Below are 18,752 nucleotides of genomic sequence, written 5' to 3' on the forward strand. Positions count from 1 at the left end.
GACTCTTTTGATTCTTTAGAATTGATGACTCTGTCCATGAAGACATGGTTGTGACATGATCGATGAGCAATCTGCTGGTGACAAACCACAATTCGTTGTCAAAATAATTTTACATTAATTTCTCATTTTAGAGTTGTAGTGGACCAATGAAATTAATAAAGTAATTCATGAAGTTACAATGGTCTGTCTTTAAACATTTCTTAAGTATGATTTTTATGTTATTCAAATGAATTATGGTCATTAAGATCATGATTTTATCCAAAAGAAGCTTTACTTTGATACAAAATGTTGCATGTTTTATAGTCACTTACTAACCCAACTAAATCATTCATTACAAGAAGCTTTTCATGAAATTATCATAAAATATAAAACTTGATATTTTATTTGCAGAGAATCAGAATCTGATAAAAAGACAGATGATTACAATCCTGCCAAGTCACGATACCATCCAATTGATGATGCTTGCTGGAAACATGGAGAAAAGTAGGTTTAGATTTAATAGTTTCAATGCAATTCAATGTAGCATCCATGTAAGATAGAAATAGCAGCTATCTATGGCCATACCTGTCAATTCACCCGTTTTTTGCGGGTGACACCCGTTATTTTCACCTCTCACCCGGGAGTTTTTCTTTACCCGGCGGGTCCCGGGAATTTCTAACATTACCCGTTTCACCCGGATTTCTGACCGGAATTGTTTCCGGTATTTAGAAGTAATACGACCTTCGGTTTTATCGGTCTTTTTCAATGTAACCAAAAGTCAAAATGTAGGACTGTTTACCTGAGCTACGTAACGATATGAAGAGACAACAAAGCTACAAGATGAGTTCAGTGACTATCAGTTGACCCCATTAGATGAACTTCCACTTTGCACTTCCCCTGAAACTGACATTGGTACATTTTGGGGAGAAATGTCCAAGTTGCATGCCATTTTTATTAACAAGCCAAGATTTTTTGTTTTGTCAAAACTTGCTAAAACATTACTGGTTTTGCCAAACAGCAATGCAGACAGTGAGAGGGCATTTTCTTTAGTAAAGAAAATAGCTACAGAGTTTAGGGCTCATCTTAATAAGGATACACTGTGTGCTCTTCTTTCTTGTAAAATGAATACACATTTGCATTGCTATGAACTGAAACCAAGTGCAGTTCTTTTAAGGCCTAAATTAAAATATTGTTTGTTTCCCCAATCCCGACCCTGCCAAGCCAGGTGTGGGTAGGTAGGTAGGAAAATAATTTTATTTTTCCAAAAAGCTTGAACATTATCAGACGATCCTGCAAGCCTGAAAATCCAAAATGAATAAAATAATATTTGACTTAGTTTTGACAATAAAATTTTATGAGTAGCACCAATTTTGCAGGGTCGGTCGGGATTGGGGAAACAAACAATATTTTATTTTAGGCCTAAAGAATGCCAAGTCTGCTACTATGGAATATAACAATAGTCTGAAATAAACTTGTATACATGTTCTAACTGTTTCATATACATATTGACTATATAAATTATATGTAAACATATTTTTGTTCTTCAATTGAGCCCGCAAAATGTCGTACGCGTTATGACCTGAGATTTTTTTTCTCAATGCAGGTCATGACCTGACTTTTCATTTTCAGAGGTTGACAGGTATGTATGGCATATAATTTAACAATAATAATTTACAAATCAAGTTTTGATGATTATTTTTGCAGAGTTATTGTTCTTGAACTTAGAAATTTATGCAAATATTCAGTTTCCCATACTTTTGTTCGTCATGCTTGACGATATTGATATTTGTAAATTGTTATATAGGTTAACCATGACAAGACCTTCACAGCTTATATATCAAGTTAGCATTTTGATCCAATACAATGAATTTTAAACCTGTAGGGGACTGTATTACCATGCATCTTCAGAATGTTTGTTTTTAAATAGGATAATAAGAAAATTGGTTTTTCAATGATTTTGATCAGCTTCTTTTTAAATTTTATGGAGCACAGTTTGCATATATTTAAACAATTATTTGTATGCTTTTCTAATTTTATAAAATGATGAATTTTTACCTGAATTTTCAGAATACCTTACCTTGCCTTGGCTAGGACATTTGAAGCAATAGAAGCTGTCTCAGCTAGGTATGTATGGAAAGAAATAGAAAACTTCAAATTGCTGTAAATTCAAAAACGTATGCTATGTATTTCTTAATGCAAAAAAAAAAAAAAAAAATGGGATGGAATAGGTTTTCCAAAAATGAAAAAAAGACATTTTAAATTTTAAACATATTGCAGCTTTTTTTTTTTTATAAATCACAACTAATTATTTCACACATGTTTGTTTTTAAATTCCAATAATTGTCATTCTAGATGCACTAAAAAGTTACTGAATTAACAGTGTTATGCAAATTAAATGAATGTTAGTTTCACATGGGCAGCTGCAAGCAGGATATATATATACTAAACATTGTTCAGATAGTTTTGTGGATTTTATGAATTGTTATAAACGAAGATGCATAAAATATATATATCCATTGTCCCTATGATGGTTTGCATTGGCACACAAGAATAGTTTCAGTATGTATAAAATGCCTGCTTTATAAAATGAAATGATATAATTTAGAGTTATTTTTCTTAGAATGTTCATATTTTCTTTGTGATACATTGTTTTGTAGCTTCTTTCTATGTAATCAAACTATTTGAAATAGATTTTAATAGCAACAAGTTTTAAAAAAAGTATAAAAACAAAAACAAAAAAGGTTACTATCCAAACAACCATATTAAGGGAAAACGGTATTATTTATTCTGCCATAGGCGACAATACTAACATTTTCTAATTTTACCACTTTTTATAACAAAAACCTGGATAAAACAGTTATGTGTGGTGTTAGTACTTTATTACTCTATTTTAAAAATTGAAGCCAAATAGTATCATGACCAATTTCCAACGGAGCTTGTTTATGTTATCCATGCCCACCGTCATTTTGCAGCAAATTTATAAAATTTTGAAAGCCTTTTCGAATAATTCTCTAGAAAATATTTCAATAGATTTTAAAATTTATATTGTAAATATAAACACTGCAGTTATTCATAGATAAATAAAAAAATAAATTGTACCCTTACATCCAATGAGCTCCTAAGTTGACTTCCTTCACCTGTCTTGGGTACACAAAAGGCCAACCTAATGCTAGGAAAATGAAATGCTACCGTTTTCCCTTAAGGTGGTACCTAACACTAAAGGGAGGTAACTCTGTAATATCAGCTAAACGTTTTAATTACATTGCATTGTGAAGGCAATGTAAAGCTTCTCAATGATCAAAATTAGTGTTTGTCAAACTGCTATATAACCAGTGTAATTTTTCTGATAAAACACTTGGTTCAAATTTTTTGAATTTTTTATATTTTTGTAAAAGGGTCAAAGTATATACTTTGTCAAAATTATATGAAAATTAAACGAGCCAAATTAATTTTAGGGAAAGTGTTGGGTACCACCTTAATATGCTTTTGATACCAATTTTCGTTGATTTCACAGCCTCAGCTGAACTACAAAATTGAATTTTTTTAAAGGCTTGTGTGCAAACTTTGTCAAAATCATAAAATGAAATGTAAGTTTTCCGTTATCCACGAAAATTGATCCTCACGAAATAAATGGGAATAAAAGTTAATTCACAGCATATAATAATATTTATTTTCAGATTAAAGATTATGGAAATGCTTTGTAATTTCTTCCGTTCTGTAATTGTACTAACTCCTGAAGATTTGTTATGCTCTGTGTACCTGTGTCTCAATAAACTAGCTCCAGCTTATGAAGGTATTGAGCTTGGTATAGGAGAAACAGTTCTGATGAGGGCTATAGCTCAGGCTACAGGTATGAATGTTAGAACTACATGAGTCAACATAAATCATTCCATTGAATCATTTCAAAGTGTCGTTATAAATCTTGATTGCATTTTCATGACTGGAAAAGAAAAAAAATTAAGTGTTTCAATTTTAACATAAAATCAATATAGCTACACTTAAATCAGAAAAAAAGGAAAGGTACAGCATTTTAATAACTTCCTTGATTCATAAATTTTCTTGTATGGGGTGAAAGTTTAATTTTTGTGTATAATTGATTTTTGTAGTTTTAAAAAAGTCTGCATATGAGCTTTTAAAAAATTGGAACTTTTTTTTAACATAGAAACTCGTGGTTAACCTATATCCAAGAAATACACAAACATTGGTATCCAATGTATAACATTCAATCCAAAATATTCTTTGATAGGAGTCAAATTACTGTAAAAATATAGAAGTTCATGTTAAGGGCATGGGAACATTATAGGCTCCACACAGTACAATAGATAGATATAAGTAAGGGTATGCACGCTGAGCACCTTAATGTGTACAACTCCTTGTTCACAATGTCATTATGTCACAATTGACCAATACATGTCATTTTAATTTTTATTTTAGGTAGAAGTGTTGACAAGATAAAACTGGATGCCCAAGAGAAAGGAGATCTGGGAATTGTAGCTGAGGTTTGTATTTTCTGTAACCATGATTACAGCATGTTAAAGATATTGAAAAAATATATATAAAATACCAAAAGGACCAAAAAAATGACATGTCCAATAGAATCATTCAATACCATGACAAAAAAAAATAAAATGGTGATAGCAAAAAATTCAAAGTTTTATACTGTCAGATAACTATTTAGTTTTATTTTGGTGGACCTCCTTTTTCCAAACTGGTTCCAAGGAGATAATTCATTCCCATCATAGAAATAAATAATTTAGATCCAGCAGTGTATCTCAACTATCCATTGATTTTAAAGAATATTGTAGTGAAAACTATGAATAATACCAAACTTTTTCTATAGATGGTTGCTCCTATTCCATAGTTCCTTCCTTTGTTATACCTACTGGGGGAAATGTGTATTAAGTTAAATTGAGGTTATGAATTACACGTGAAATTTGCAACACAAACGAGCTTATAAATAAAACTCGAGTGAAAATTTATAATCAAGATTTACTTGAATCAACATGAAATTTTCACTTGATTTATTTTGAAAATTAATGTGATTTTTGCATGAGAATAAAATAAAACTCATGCAAAATCAGTTGACGTAAGTTTCAGGTATAAGCTTGTCTGAGATGAAATTTCCATGTATGGTACTGGTGTTCAGAAGTTTACGCGATGTTTTTATTATTTCCAAAAATGCTACAAGGCTATAATCGCAATAATTTTGAAATTTTTTAATTTTAAATAAAAAGGATATTTCTGAATTTTGCAAAAAATAAAATTGCATTTTTGTCTAAAATGATGAATTGCAATAATAAATGACGCAATAATTTCTGAATTTAAATTATACACAGCAGCTTTTAATTTTGCAATCCTGAAGATCTGCATTTTTGATAATTTTAAACTGCTCTATTTTAATAACATTTATTGTTTATTAACACCTAACTATGTGATATTTACAATTCAGTCCAGTAGAAGTAACCAGAGAACAATGTTTGCTCCACCAAAGTTGACAATCAGAGATGTGTTCAAAAAGTTGACTGAAATTGGGCAGATGTCAGGCAATTCTGTAAGTTATAATTCAAAAATTGAATCAGGATGTACAAGCCTTTGAAAACGTTATTATTTAGGGTTCTACACCTATAATAGTCAATGCAATAAATCATGTGCCTGACTGCTTTGTAAATCAACAGCAGAATTTTTTAACAAAATGTAAATGGTAAGCAAATAAGGAGCTGACTTATTTAAATGACTAATTAACACCAAATTTGTGATCAGTTTTCCTGGAATATGTTGAGGGGAGATAATTATTGTATTTCTTTGTTCAGGGGAAATAACTGACTAATATATCAGAATATTTTTGGAAATACATTAAGTATCGAATATTTTATCTCATTTAAGGCTCAGGCAAAGAAAATAGAGAAAATAAAAGGAATGTTTGTAGCCTGTAGACACTCTGAAGCCAGATATCTCATTCGATCTCTTGGAGGGAAACTGAGAATAGGTCTAGCAGAACAAAGTGTCCTTACAGCACTGGGTAATGCTGTATACCTTACACCACCTGGGCAAGGTAAGTCTGAAGCCAGATATCTCATAAGATCCCTTTGAGGGAAACTAAGAATAGGTCTAGCAGAACAAAGTGTCCTCACGGCACTGGATAATGCTGTATTCCTTACACCACCTGGGCAAGGTAAGTCTGAAGCCAGATATCTCATAAGATCTCTTGGAGGGAAACTGAGAATAGGTCTAGCAGAACAAAGTGTCCTCACGGCACTGGATAATGCTGTATACCTTACACCACCTGGGCAAGGTAAGTCTGATGTATGTCTTCCATCAGAATGAGTTATCTACCTTTTGGTAGGATATACAAATAAATACTGTGGATTCATTAATATTGGTTTGATACCAATTTTCATGGATGTCATGGGTACAGTGGAACCAAGAATATAAAGGTTCAAGGAATTACAATTTTTCTATAGGAACGTATGCAGACTATGCCATAACCACGAAATTAATTATCAACAAATATGCAAGTTTTCCTTAAAATCCATGAAAACTGGTATCCATGAAAACTGGTACCCATGTAAATAAATGAATCCACAGTAGATGTGGTATGATTGTCAATAAGAAAACTAATCAGTGATTCTTTTATGGTTTAAGAATGTCATGTTAATAAAAAAAATTTGGCATAATCTCAATATTTTGCATTATACCATTAATATATAGATAGTAAGACATGATAATGATAAGAGTCCAGGTCACAGTATACAATACTGTATTCTGTAATATTTTATACCATAAAAGTTAAAAATGAAAACAAAAGAATTCAGGTTTCAAACTTGTTCATTGTATATAGTGTTGTATTCTTCAAAACATAAATATGACTAACAGGAAGTACCAAATTGTAATGAATAGTACAACAAACCACATCAAATACCTACATCTGACTTGGTCAATAAAAAACAATAGCAGACAACACTGGTTCAGATATCCTGACAAGTCACAGAATAAGTGGGATGCATGCAGTATTTGTTTATATAGAAAATTTGTTGTAAAAATTAAAAAAAACACAATGGAAAAAAAAAACACAGCTACCAGCAGGATGATAACTGTAAACTACAACAATGAAATAAAACATGACACCCTGGAAAATTGTTTATCAAATGAAATCTATTTCTTGTAGATTATCCTCCAGAAATATTGGATGCTGGGAAAGGTCAGAGTTCAGAATCATTAAAAAGGAACATGGAGGAATCAGCTCTAGTCATTAAAACTGTTTATTGGTAAGCGTTAGTATTAGAAGATGTTAATGAATATTCTTTTTTCATTCACATTCATACAGGTTATATATTTGAAGCTAAGTAATCAAACTACAAAAAGATCAAAGTATGTCAATGGTCAACATATGTTTTTCTTTAAATAGAAGCAAAAAAGATACAAAGGGCCGTAGAAAATCAAAAGTCCAATAAAATCCGTCATCAAAAAATAAGAAAATAGAAAAGATCAACAACAATAACAAAATAAACTAAAGACCAAAAATTGTGCAGCAAGAACCCCCCCGAAACTCAGCGTTTCTGAAGAATCACCAGGTACTGTTCCACATGTGACACCCTTTGTGTTATTCTTTAATACAAAATGTTGATCAGGTGGATTTATTTATTTTCTATAAAGTATGTCAAGCACTTAATCTATGTGTCACATACATTTTTTTCTAACTTCTTAATCTATGTGTCACATACATTTTTTTCTAACTTCTTAATCTATGTGTCACATACATTTTTTTCTAACTTCTTAATCTATGTGTCACATACATTTTTTTCTAACTTCTTAATCTATGTGTCACATACATTTTTTTCTAACTTCTTAATCTATGTGTCACATACATTTTTTTCTAACTTCTTAATCTATGTGTCACATACATTTTTTCTAACTTCTTAATCTATGTGTCACATACATTTTTTTCTAACTAACTTCATATAGTATACTTTTACCTATTTCTAAAATTTTTTGATTTGTATAAGGAATGATGTTCTGTATTTTTCACTAAGATAAGACGGGTTTGCCCCAACAAAATGTTATAATGCTTTTACACAATGCTTATTTCCACAAAACACAGATCAAGTTCAAAATTTGGTGGTGCCTCGTCTACCGTTCATGAGTTATGACCCTTTATAATCATAAAAAATTGCTGAATTTTTCATTTCTGTTCTCTCACTGTAGTTTGCCTCATTCAAATGTTATGAGACTGGTACACAACGTTTATAATCACAAAAATAAATGGAAAGGCAGTCAGCTTTTAAATGAAGGTGGTCTTGCACACCTGGCTTAAATGCCAAATGCAAAACACTGAAGGAATATCAAAGTTTGACATATTCATTTTGATTTATGAAATAAAGATAAGTTAGTTACACTTCAGTTATTAGTCAGCTAAATAATTATCTTAATTTTTTCAGTGAATGTCCAAACTATGGTGCCATTATTCCAGTATTATTAAAGGAGGGTATACAGGAGTTACCCAAACATTGTAAACTAACACCAGGTAATCAATAAATATAAATAGACTTATCAGTCTTTAGATTATCATACCCGTAGCCAGGGGGGTTCGGGGTTCGGACGAACCCCCCCTTGAAATCAAATAAGCACTGTTAAAGTCAACGTTTTGTTCAAATTGTGACTGTTAAAGTCGAGTTCATGAGTCCAACGAACCCCCCCCCCCCCCCCCTGGAAATTCCTGGCTACGGGCCTGATTATGTTTGTGTATCTTGAATGAATCCTCAAACAAAGTCTTGGTGTTTTTATCTGTCCCTCTGTAATATAAGAAACGAGATTTTTTTTTCAATTTTAGAAGTAAACTTTCAGAATGTGACACAGCAAGAATTCAAAGAGGGATAACTGCAGTATTTATCTGACAAATCATGAAAACTGAATGAAATAATGGTGATCAGTATAATTTGAGGTCTACAAATATTTTAAACAGGTTTTTTTTTCACTGTAATGATATATGTTTCAGGTGTCCCACTGAAGCCTATGCTTGCTCATCCTACAAAGGGTGTTAGTGAGGTATTGAAACGTTTTGAAAATGCTGAATTCGCCTGTGAATATAAATATGATGGTGAAAGAGCACAGGTAAGTTTTTGTCTGACAAATGGCTATTGTCTGTTAATTATATAGTGTTCATTGTTAAAATATAACTTGAAACATTTGAAATTATAACCTGAAATTTGTTATGCTTTTAGACTCCTGTATATAAAGTGTTAAGCTTGTCTGTTGTTCCTTTTGTCCTGAAATTAGTTTCTGTTCTCTAACTTAAGTTTGCCTCAACCAAATGTTATAATGCTTTTACACATGGGGTCTCTTTTACTGTTTATAAGTTATTACCCTTTATAATCATAAAAAAATGCTGAATTCTTTGTTTCAGTTCTCTTACTGCAGTTGGCCTCAATCAAATGATATGAAACTTATACACAATGCTTATAATCACCAAAAAATATGGTCTTTATAAGGTGTAATACCACCAAATCATGGTACGTCACATCCGGTTGTATAGGAAAATAGGTCGAAAAGAAATATTCCCTTGAATTTGACCGTTATAGGTAATTTATCGTACATTTTCATTGCAGTAAAAGATTTCTGTGTCATAAACATGTCTTGGGTATTTCAAAGCACCATTATTTTTTTATTTGGGATTTCTATAGAATATTTTGGAATCTTGAGGTTACATAGTGACTAAACCTTGTACACAGATACAATAAGGGGAGAAATTTGATTGGTTAACTTCCAGTGATGGTTATTTTCTTATATGCAATGAAATGTTATGTGAAATTTTGTTCATAGTACTGGACAGGATAAAACTTTACTCATGCCAAGTATTTCTTTATTTGAAACAAAGATAAATTCTACAGATTGTTTTAAAAAGTGCAAATTTAACAAAGACTTATAGGGAAAAATCAATGGTGGTATTACACCTATAATGTTAATCCTGCTTTTGTAAGTGGAAGTAGACTCATGCATATTTTCAAGCTGTGGCCCATGGACACATTCTCATTTTTTTGTATAAGAATTTTCAACAGTAGGTTATAAAAATCTGCCTGCAAATATACACACAAATAAAAGTAACTGGCAATAGTAAGCATGTTACATTAGTGTAAATTTTCTGCAATATTGATGTAAATGAGATAAAGACAAAAGTGTGTCTGACCATGGAAGTATTATATTGACAGGAACTCCAACGAAAAATTAGCACATTCGCACCCCACTGATTTCTTTAGGAAAATAAAAGGTTCCGACTCAGTATGTCAAGTATGTGATAACTCCTTAGTGGGGTATCTGCGATGCCGCCCTCGTGTGTAGTTTACAGAAACTGATCTTATCACGTGATCTGTTATCGAGGGTCTAATCTACCTACCAATGTAAATAAACACGGAAACTCACGTGGCTAATTGCGAATCGCTACATGAATAACGACACCTGTTTCTATTCAATAATTAAAGAATACAGCTGAAACAATCTTAAAAATCGGTCCATATTTAACAGAATGACAAAAGAAAAATAACTGTATTTGGAAAGAAGATAAGATTATTTTTAGTTTTGTCTAATATGTTTTTATCACTAGAACTAGGAAATCGGAAAATATCGGATTATGCCGATTACATGACTCTGAAGTAGAGTGTTTGCAGAAAATAATTTGATGTCCGTGTAGTGTGCCTGATGGCGCCTGATAACTCAAATTTTAAGTTAAAGATTGTAAATTTTAATCGAGTGTAACACAAATATTAATAGTTTCTCGATCGTAAAATGTAACTTAACATATTTATAGAAATTGTTTTAAGCACTAAGAGGTGGATAATTATACGCCCGTGATTGTCTCTAGTATGTATCAAGTTAAAACACAGATTACATGTACACCTTCTTTTTTTTTAAATTCAACCTGGTCCGAGATTGCTCTGGCGTCTGACGGATTTGCTTTGGGAAATTTTCTTTTTGTTGAAATGAATGAAACATTTGACACCGGACTTTCAGTAAACAATTCAACAAGTGATTTGTTAGCAGTAAACCTCAATTATACATGCAGATTACAACTATTTGTTTCCTTACACAAGGCATTTATTATAATTCAATATAAAAATAAGAAGATATGATTGCCAATAAGACTACTCTCCACCAGAGATCAAATGAAACAGAAGTTTTCAACTATAGGCCACCTTACAGCCTTAAACATATTTTAGCAAATCCATTTCATATATGAAAAAAATTCTATTGGCCTGAAACAAATAACAGAGAAACAAATAAGCGAATATAAAGAATAAATAGACATTTGCGATTGAAAATGATGTCCATGCAAACGATTATGTTTTTTTTCCCGTTTTTTTTGGGGGGGGGGGTGGATCATATGGCATCTGTTTGAAATTAATCAGTTAGTTGTCAGTAATGATTTTGTTTCACATTGGTAGCGCGAAAGGGGGATGGTTAATTTTTTACTACAACTATTGAACATGTTTCAGATTTACAAAAGCAATAAAACTCTTCAATTTCTTCTCCGATAATTTTTTCAAATTCTTCATCATCAAAATCGTGCATGTCCATATTGATTAGTGAAATATTTGTAAATGTAAATGTTGATAGTTTATCAATATAGAAAACCCAAAAATTATAAATTGTCAACTGTCAACTGTCAAATATTGTCATGGTCGTTAAATGTCATATCCTTGACATTTATGTATACATCCGGTTACTTCGGTAAATTCCGTAATTACGAGTATCCCGAAAACGTCGTTGAACCCATGCATCGATACAACTAATTGAAAGATGTCAAATTAATTAACAGATACTTAACGATTTTGCGGCATCGCACTATAAACGTTTGAAGTCGGTTTGTTGGAGTTCCTGTCAATATAATACTTCCATGGTCTGACAAAAGATCCTTACAACCTCCTTTTGGTAAGATTTTAAGCCTGAAATCAGACATGATTTTTTTTAAACTTGCATGTCTTATTACTTGTCAAGGAGACAATGGGAGTATAACATGGCAGCCAACTGTAGTTCTTTATTTGGTACTTAAATCTTAATGATATTAGTTTAAAGCCTCATTTTGGGGATCAAACAAAGGATTATTTATTATATATATATATTACCTATGTGTTTGTCTTTCTCTTTTTTAAGATACATATATTAGAAGATGGAAAAGTACATATATACAGTAGAAACTCTGAGAACAACACCACTAAATACCCAGATATAATAGCCAGAATACCGAAAGTCAAGAATGATTCCGTCAAATCATGTGTCCTTGACTCTGAAGCAGTTGCATGGGACGCAGAGAAAAAACAAATTCAGCCATTCCAAGTATTAAGTCATAGGAAAAGAAAGGTATATATATCTTAATGACTCTTATTGCATAAAACAGAAGAGCTGCGTCAAATAGAAATCGACCTTATGCAAATATACGTTTACATGTACAGCTATATGACTTTGAATGATTTTGGTACATAAAAATACGAAATTAAAAGGTGAATATTGGTCAATTTTTAAGTGTTCTTAAACTAGTTATAACAAATCAGTTTTCAAACAATTATATACTTCCCGATGAGATTTTTGTCAACCCAAATGAGGTAAATAGATGTATTGATACTAATTTGCATAAGGTCGATTTCTATCCGACGCAGCTCACAACTCTTCATGAATTTCATGCATCCAAAGTGGTTTTTGATTACCAGGACTGCTCAAAGCTGAATATTTGAAAGTAAAGAATGCATAAGGACCAAAACAGGTAAAGAGCTATATGACAAAAAAGGACCTAAAAATTATAGCCAAATCCATCGAAGGTCAACTTAGTCTGAGGGAGTTGATATCAATTTTTCTTAAAACTGTGGATTCATTTATTTTCATGGGTACCAATTCTCTTGGTTTGAAAAAAAACTTGCATAATAGTGTAAATTTAATTTCATGGTTTTGGCAAAGTCTTGTACATTTCTTTTAAAAAAAATAATTTATTGTTGAACATTAAAATTTTTGGTTCCCCCGTATGCTCGAAATCCACTAAAAGTGGTATCCAATGAATTTTAATGAATCCGCAGCTATATATGTGAATTTTATAAACAGACAAGTCAAAAAAGGTTTATTAGAAATCATGTGAGTATGATTACCTCAGGGACTGCAGTGATATTGTTTGCCTTAAATTAATGGAGAATAAAGGCTTTTTCCCCTTTTGAAAAAAAAATGGCTTAAAATTTTCTCAGTAGTAATTGTGCATGAATACAAACTGAAAAACACTCATTTACACAGTTTTCTTACCTAAAATGACTATATGTGCACATTTGAGGGTCTATTTATGTATCATCACTGACAAAATGGGTTCTTATTTTAAAGCAGGGTTTGGCTCTTGAAAATGGGTCTGTTAAATAAAGTTTCAGTCAAATTCATGGTTTTTTAAATTTCCCAATTTGATGAAAATGACACATATTTTCCCAATAAAAAGGGTAGAGGTAGTTTTGAAAAAAGCCAACAATATCACTGCGGTCACTGGGAATCCACAAGCAGTGGTATCAATCCAGTGTAGTAAACAATAGAATCAACTATTATTGAAATTACACTGTCATTTTGAAACACCATTTCAAGGTCCTCCACCATTTATCAATAACAGCCATGATAGTGCCATATATTATTCATATATTGATAAAAATTTAAATTTTAAAACGGAATATTTGTTTGTTGTGTAATTAATTGTATTGGCCTACAGATTTGTTATATTTTTTGAATGCCATGTCTTACTTGTGATTTTCTACAAAGAGAACAGACACATATATGTATTTTATTTGTTCCAGGATGCTGATGCTTCAGAAATAAAGGTCCAGGTCTGTGTGTATGCATTTGATTTATTATATTTAAATGGTGAATCACTGGTCACACAGCCCTTCAGGAGGAGGAGAGAACTCTTACATCAGTCATTTGAAGAAATTGAAGGAGAATTTGTGTACGCTAAATCTAAAATTTTATCTGATACAGAAGAAATTGCCGAATTCTTAGATGAGTCTGTTAAAGGTATTTTATTTAGAATTTTTCAGTCAAGTTTATTTTGGATTTTATTTGGTATGATGGCCAATGAGAAAAACTATCCCTGCAGAGACTGTTGAAATGGGATTTAAACAACTATAAAAGTTACCGTATAGCAACATGTGAAATTATGCAACCCCCCCCTAAAAAATGCAACTCCATTTCAATCAGAATTGATAAAAGGATTGGAAATTTATGTGTCAATATCTTATTCACTTTTGTGATACATTTGCTGTTTGTGATGGTGAATAAAAATAATCTTGTTTAAAATGACAAAATGCGGGACAGAGAATTATTATTCACTGCAGAGTTTTTAGATTCAGATTATGTGCAAAAACTACATGAAACAATGTTAAATATGTAAAATAAATGAAGAGGCAAAAAGCTAGATAAAAGTCTTTGTAATTGCTTTCTTGATAAGGATTGTTCCAATGAAATGCCTATATAGGGAAGGCAATTTGAAAAATATAACTTTATACAGATGTGAATCCAGGATTTTGAAAAAGGGGTGCCCCCAAGGGTTGGACTGAATCTTGTATAAATTACATATTTTTTATATATGTAGCTCCATGGTCCCCTTGCCCCCTCCCTAATCAGCTTCTGTTATATGAAGGTGAATTCAAATTTTCTATTACATATTTACAGTACCAGTGTATTTGTCAACCATCAGTTTCTTCAATTTTGAAGTGTCTTTATGCCAAATGCCTGTTTTTATGGAACTGACCTCATATGATTTTTTTGAACACCAAATAAGTTTATATTATTTCCATCAAATGCTTGTATGATTTTGCATTTATGATTTCAAGGGAATTAAAATGTTCACAAGAGCTATAATTGCTGCCTTTTTTTCAACAGGGAATTGTGAAGGCTTGATGGTGAAAACTTTAGACAAAAATGCAACTTATGAAATAGCAAAACGATCTCATAACTGGCTGAAGGTAAGATTATATGATTAAAGAGAGAAATTTACTAAGCTGCTGTTTAAAAGTCAAGATACAAAGTATATTAGAATCCATTAGGTCAACATGACTTCAAATAGGAGTTTTACACACTTGTTTGAAAAGGAGAACAGCGAAATATTGTGATACAAAGTAGCGCTAAAACAGCCTGGGAAGCAACTGCATTTATTAAATGCAGTGCAATTGAAAACAGAAATTGTGTAAGAAAATGTTCATCAAAGATAGGTTACTCGAAAGAAAGAAAGAAGTTGAAGAGCATTTGAAAAATTGGTATTTTGTTATATTATACCCTGACTTTGAGAGCGAGAGGGTATAAAGGTTTACATCTGTCCATCCTTCTGTCCATATTCCACCCTTGTCCAATTTCCCACCTTCTGTTCATGCTAAAAATGGTCACTGTTTCCATGAAACTATAAATCATATCATTAGTTCACAGTTCAATTTGTTTTTTATATGATTTTATGTAAATACATTTTTTTTTATTTCACAGTTGAAGAAAGACTATTTAGAGGGAGTTGGTGACACATTGGATGTGGTGGTGATAGGTGGTTACATAGGAACCGGAAAACGAACGGGTAGATATGGTGGATTCTTACTGGCTTGTTATGACGAGGAAAATGAAGAATTTCAAAGTATATGTAAAGTAAGTGTGATGTTAAAGCATAACTCTGTGAGACCAAATAAAATAATATGTGTGGTTCCAATTACATCGATATCTAAAAAAAAAAAGGTAATGGTATGTTGGTAGAGCATTTTTTTTTACAATGAGTCTATGGGAGCAACAGTCATACTTGAACAGTGCTTAAAGAAAAATGAAAAATAATCTTTAGGGTAGGCTATTATTTGGACTAAAAGTAGGGTAGGTAGGATAACTGGAACCACACATACATTTTTATTTGGCCTGAATGGCATATTAGATTTGCAAGATGCTTTATTTTGTTACCAGAGGAAATTTAAGATAGCCTTTTACTTAATTATTGATACCAAGTGAGAGACCTTGTTCTAATAAATCTCTGATTAAAAAATGTTTGCAAAAGAAAATTTGAAAAAATTATTGAAAATTGGTTATTAGATATTAGAAGATGTGGTGTAAGTGCCAATGAGATAACTCTCTATCCAAGTAACATTATAGTTACAGCCTTCAAGACAGAGCCTTAACAGTTAGCAATAAAGGGCCCCAAAAATTATAAGTGTAAAACCATTCAAACAGGAAAACCAAAGGTCTATTCTATATAAAAACACATAAACGAGAAACTTATGAACCACATCAACAAACGATTACCACTGAACAACAGGTTCCTGACTTAGGACGAGTTAGGTTATGTTTTATTATTATTTATTCTTTGTAGATTGGCACTGGTTTTACTGATGAGGATTTAGAACAACATTCTACCTTCTTTAAAGAACATTTGATTGATAAACCCAAGACATACTATCGCTATGACAACTCTCATATGCCAGATCATTGGTTCGATGCTGTACAAGTATGGGAAATAAAATGTGCAGATTTATCTATTTCACCAACACACAAGGCAGCATCTGGACTGGTATGGTTGTGTAACTTATGAATTTATAGTGTGACCTTCCTATTCCAACACCTGAGTACTGTGGATTCATTTATTTTTAAGGGTATCAATTTTTTCGTGGATTGACGAAATCTTGTAATTTCTTGGATACTTAATTTTGTGGTTTTGTCAAAGTATACATACAATCCAACAGAAATGTGTAAATCATTGAACATTTAAGGGGGTAGACCTTGGTTCAGGGAGATAACTCATTAAATCAGTAATGCGTTTGTAAAAGTCAAGTTTCATCAATGTATTTTAAGCATTTACCTGAAACAGAGTGGAAATAATCTATGTTACCTAGAAGCTTAGAATATATTTATGAAAGTGGTTGACACAAACATACTGATGATTTTATGAGTTATCTCCCTTAACCTAGGTCTACCTCCTTAAATTCGTGATTAACCTTTACCCACGATATCAATGAAAACTGGTATCCCACGAATAATAATGATTCCACAGTATTCCAACATCCTGTATTAACCGACACTTTTTTCTGGCTGAAAATATGCCTAGCCTTGTAGAAAAAAACCTGAGTATTCCGAAACTCTGCTTATTCTGACTTTTTATTTTCTGGTCCCCTAGTGTGTCTGATAACACAGGTTACACTGTTTTGTTAGAATTGTCTTATTTAGATCGATAGATTCTTTATTCTCTTAAAACTAAATACAAGTTTACAGAGAGACACAATATAAATACAGATACATGTACAATAGTTAAGGTAAACAAATACAGTAAGATATTTTCAAAGTACAAAATTATGATTTACAATGGACAAAATTTCGATTGTCAATAATGCTGCTTTAACATTCTAATTGTATGTTGGTATTTTTGCTAAACCTATCAATTTGCAATTTTAACAATAAGAAGATTGCAAAGCATTCTGAATTGGCATTTGATATTCAAACCAGTTCTGCTGCCATTTGTCATGTTTTTTTTTTATGCCCCACATACGATGGTAGAGGGGCATTTTGTTTTCTGGTCTGAGTCCATCTGTTTGTTTGTCCTTTCATCCGTGCGTCCGTCCGTCTGTCCCGCTTCAGGTTAAAGTTTTTTATACCCAACCTACGAAAGTAGAGGGGCATAATGTTTTCTGGTCTGTACGTCCATCCGTCTGTCCCGCTTCTGGTTAAAGTTTTTGGTCAAGGTAGTTTTTGATGAAGCTGAAGTCCAATCAACTTGTAACTTAATACACATGTTCCTTATGATATGATCTTTCTAATTTTAAAGCCAAATTAGACTTTTGACCCCAATTTCAATGGTCCACTGAACATACAAAATGAAAGTGCCAGTTTCAGGTTAAAGTTTTTGGTCAAGGTAGTTTTTAATGAAGTTGAAGTCCAATCAGTTTGAAACTGAGTACACATGTTCCCAATGGTATGATCTTTTTACTTTTAATGCCAAATTAGATTTTTTGGGCCCAATTGCACGGTCCATTCAACTTCGAAAATGATAGTGTGAGTGGGGCATCCGTGTACTTTGGACACATTCTTGTTTAAATTTGAAAAGCTATGACAAAAACCTGAGCTCTTCTGGTTGAGAGTTAAAAATAAAAGGTTTCTCATCAAAGTTTTATGTTTTTTTAAAAACAACAATGGTATAATCTAGCAGATATTGCTTTAATATAAAAAGAGCTGTGTCCAATATGTCCCTTTCTTTCAAAATTGTTTCACTGTAAAATTCAGAAAAAAAATTCTAGATTATAACTAATAAAAAGTAAAATCACAAAAAATACTGAACTTAGAGAAAAATCAATTCGGAAAGTCCATAATCACATGGCAAAATCAAATAACAAAACGCATCAAAAACGAATGGACAAGAACTGTCATATTCCTGACTTGGTACAGGCATTTTCAAATGTAGAAAATGGTGGATTAAACCTGGTTTTATAGCGCTAACCCTCTCACTTTGATGACAGTCTCATCAAATTCTGTTATATTTACATTGATGCGTTAACTAAACAGACACTATAAATGAAATAGTCAACAACTATAACAATTTTACAGAACACAAAAACATCTAGTCAACAACTATAACAATTTTACAGAACACAAAAACATCTATCTACAAACACATTCATTAATTTGTGTGTCTGATGTCAGAAAATTATAGGAGATATCAGTTGTAGTCAATGGTATGCTGTATGATTTATAGTTATATAAATTATATAAATATAAATTATCGTTGGTCATCACAACAAGATTGATTTTCTCACTTA

The 18,752-nt window shown here is 31.8% G+C and overlaps 1 protein-coding gene across 1 annotated transcript in view; it reads left to right on the plus strand.

The window, feature by feature from the left end:
- LOC139488969 (DNA ligase 1-like) overlaps positions 1 to 18,752 on the plus strand; it is a gene marked incomplete in the record, with an annotated part of 43,209 nt that overhangs the window by 22,302 nt on the left and 2,155 nt on the right. Inside the window, 14 exon segments of the mRNA XM_071274960.1 lie at positions 391 to 483; positions 2,047 to 2,103; positions 3,657 to 3,829; positions 4,414 to 4,478; positions 5,429 to 5,530; positions 5,863 to 6,031; positions 7,145 to 7,244; positions 8,415 to 8,500; positions 8,972 to 9,087; positions 12,121 to 12,327; positions 13,782 to 13,998; positions 14,866 to 14,948; positions 15,460 to 15,612; positions 16,319 to 16,516. Coding sequence (XP_071131061.1) covers positions 391 to 483; positions 2,047 to 2,103; positions 3,657 to 3,829; positions 4,414 to 4,478; positions 5,429 to 5,530; positions 5,863 to 6,031; positions 7,145 to 7,244; positions 8,415 to 8,500; positions 8,972 to 9,087; positions 12,121 to 12,327; positions 13,782 to 13,998; positions 14,866 to 14,948; positions 15,460 to 15,612; positions 16,319 to 16,516 — 1,819 coding nt within the window.

The sequence above is a fragment of the Mytilus edulis genome, chromosome 9, assembly GCF_963676685.1.
Source record: "Mytilus edulis chromosome 9, xbMytEdul2.2, whole genome shotgun sequence".
Taxonomy (NCBI): domain Eukaryota; kingdom Metazoa; phylum Mollusca; class Bivalvia; order Mytilida; family Mytilidae; genus Mytilus; species Mytilus edulis.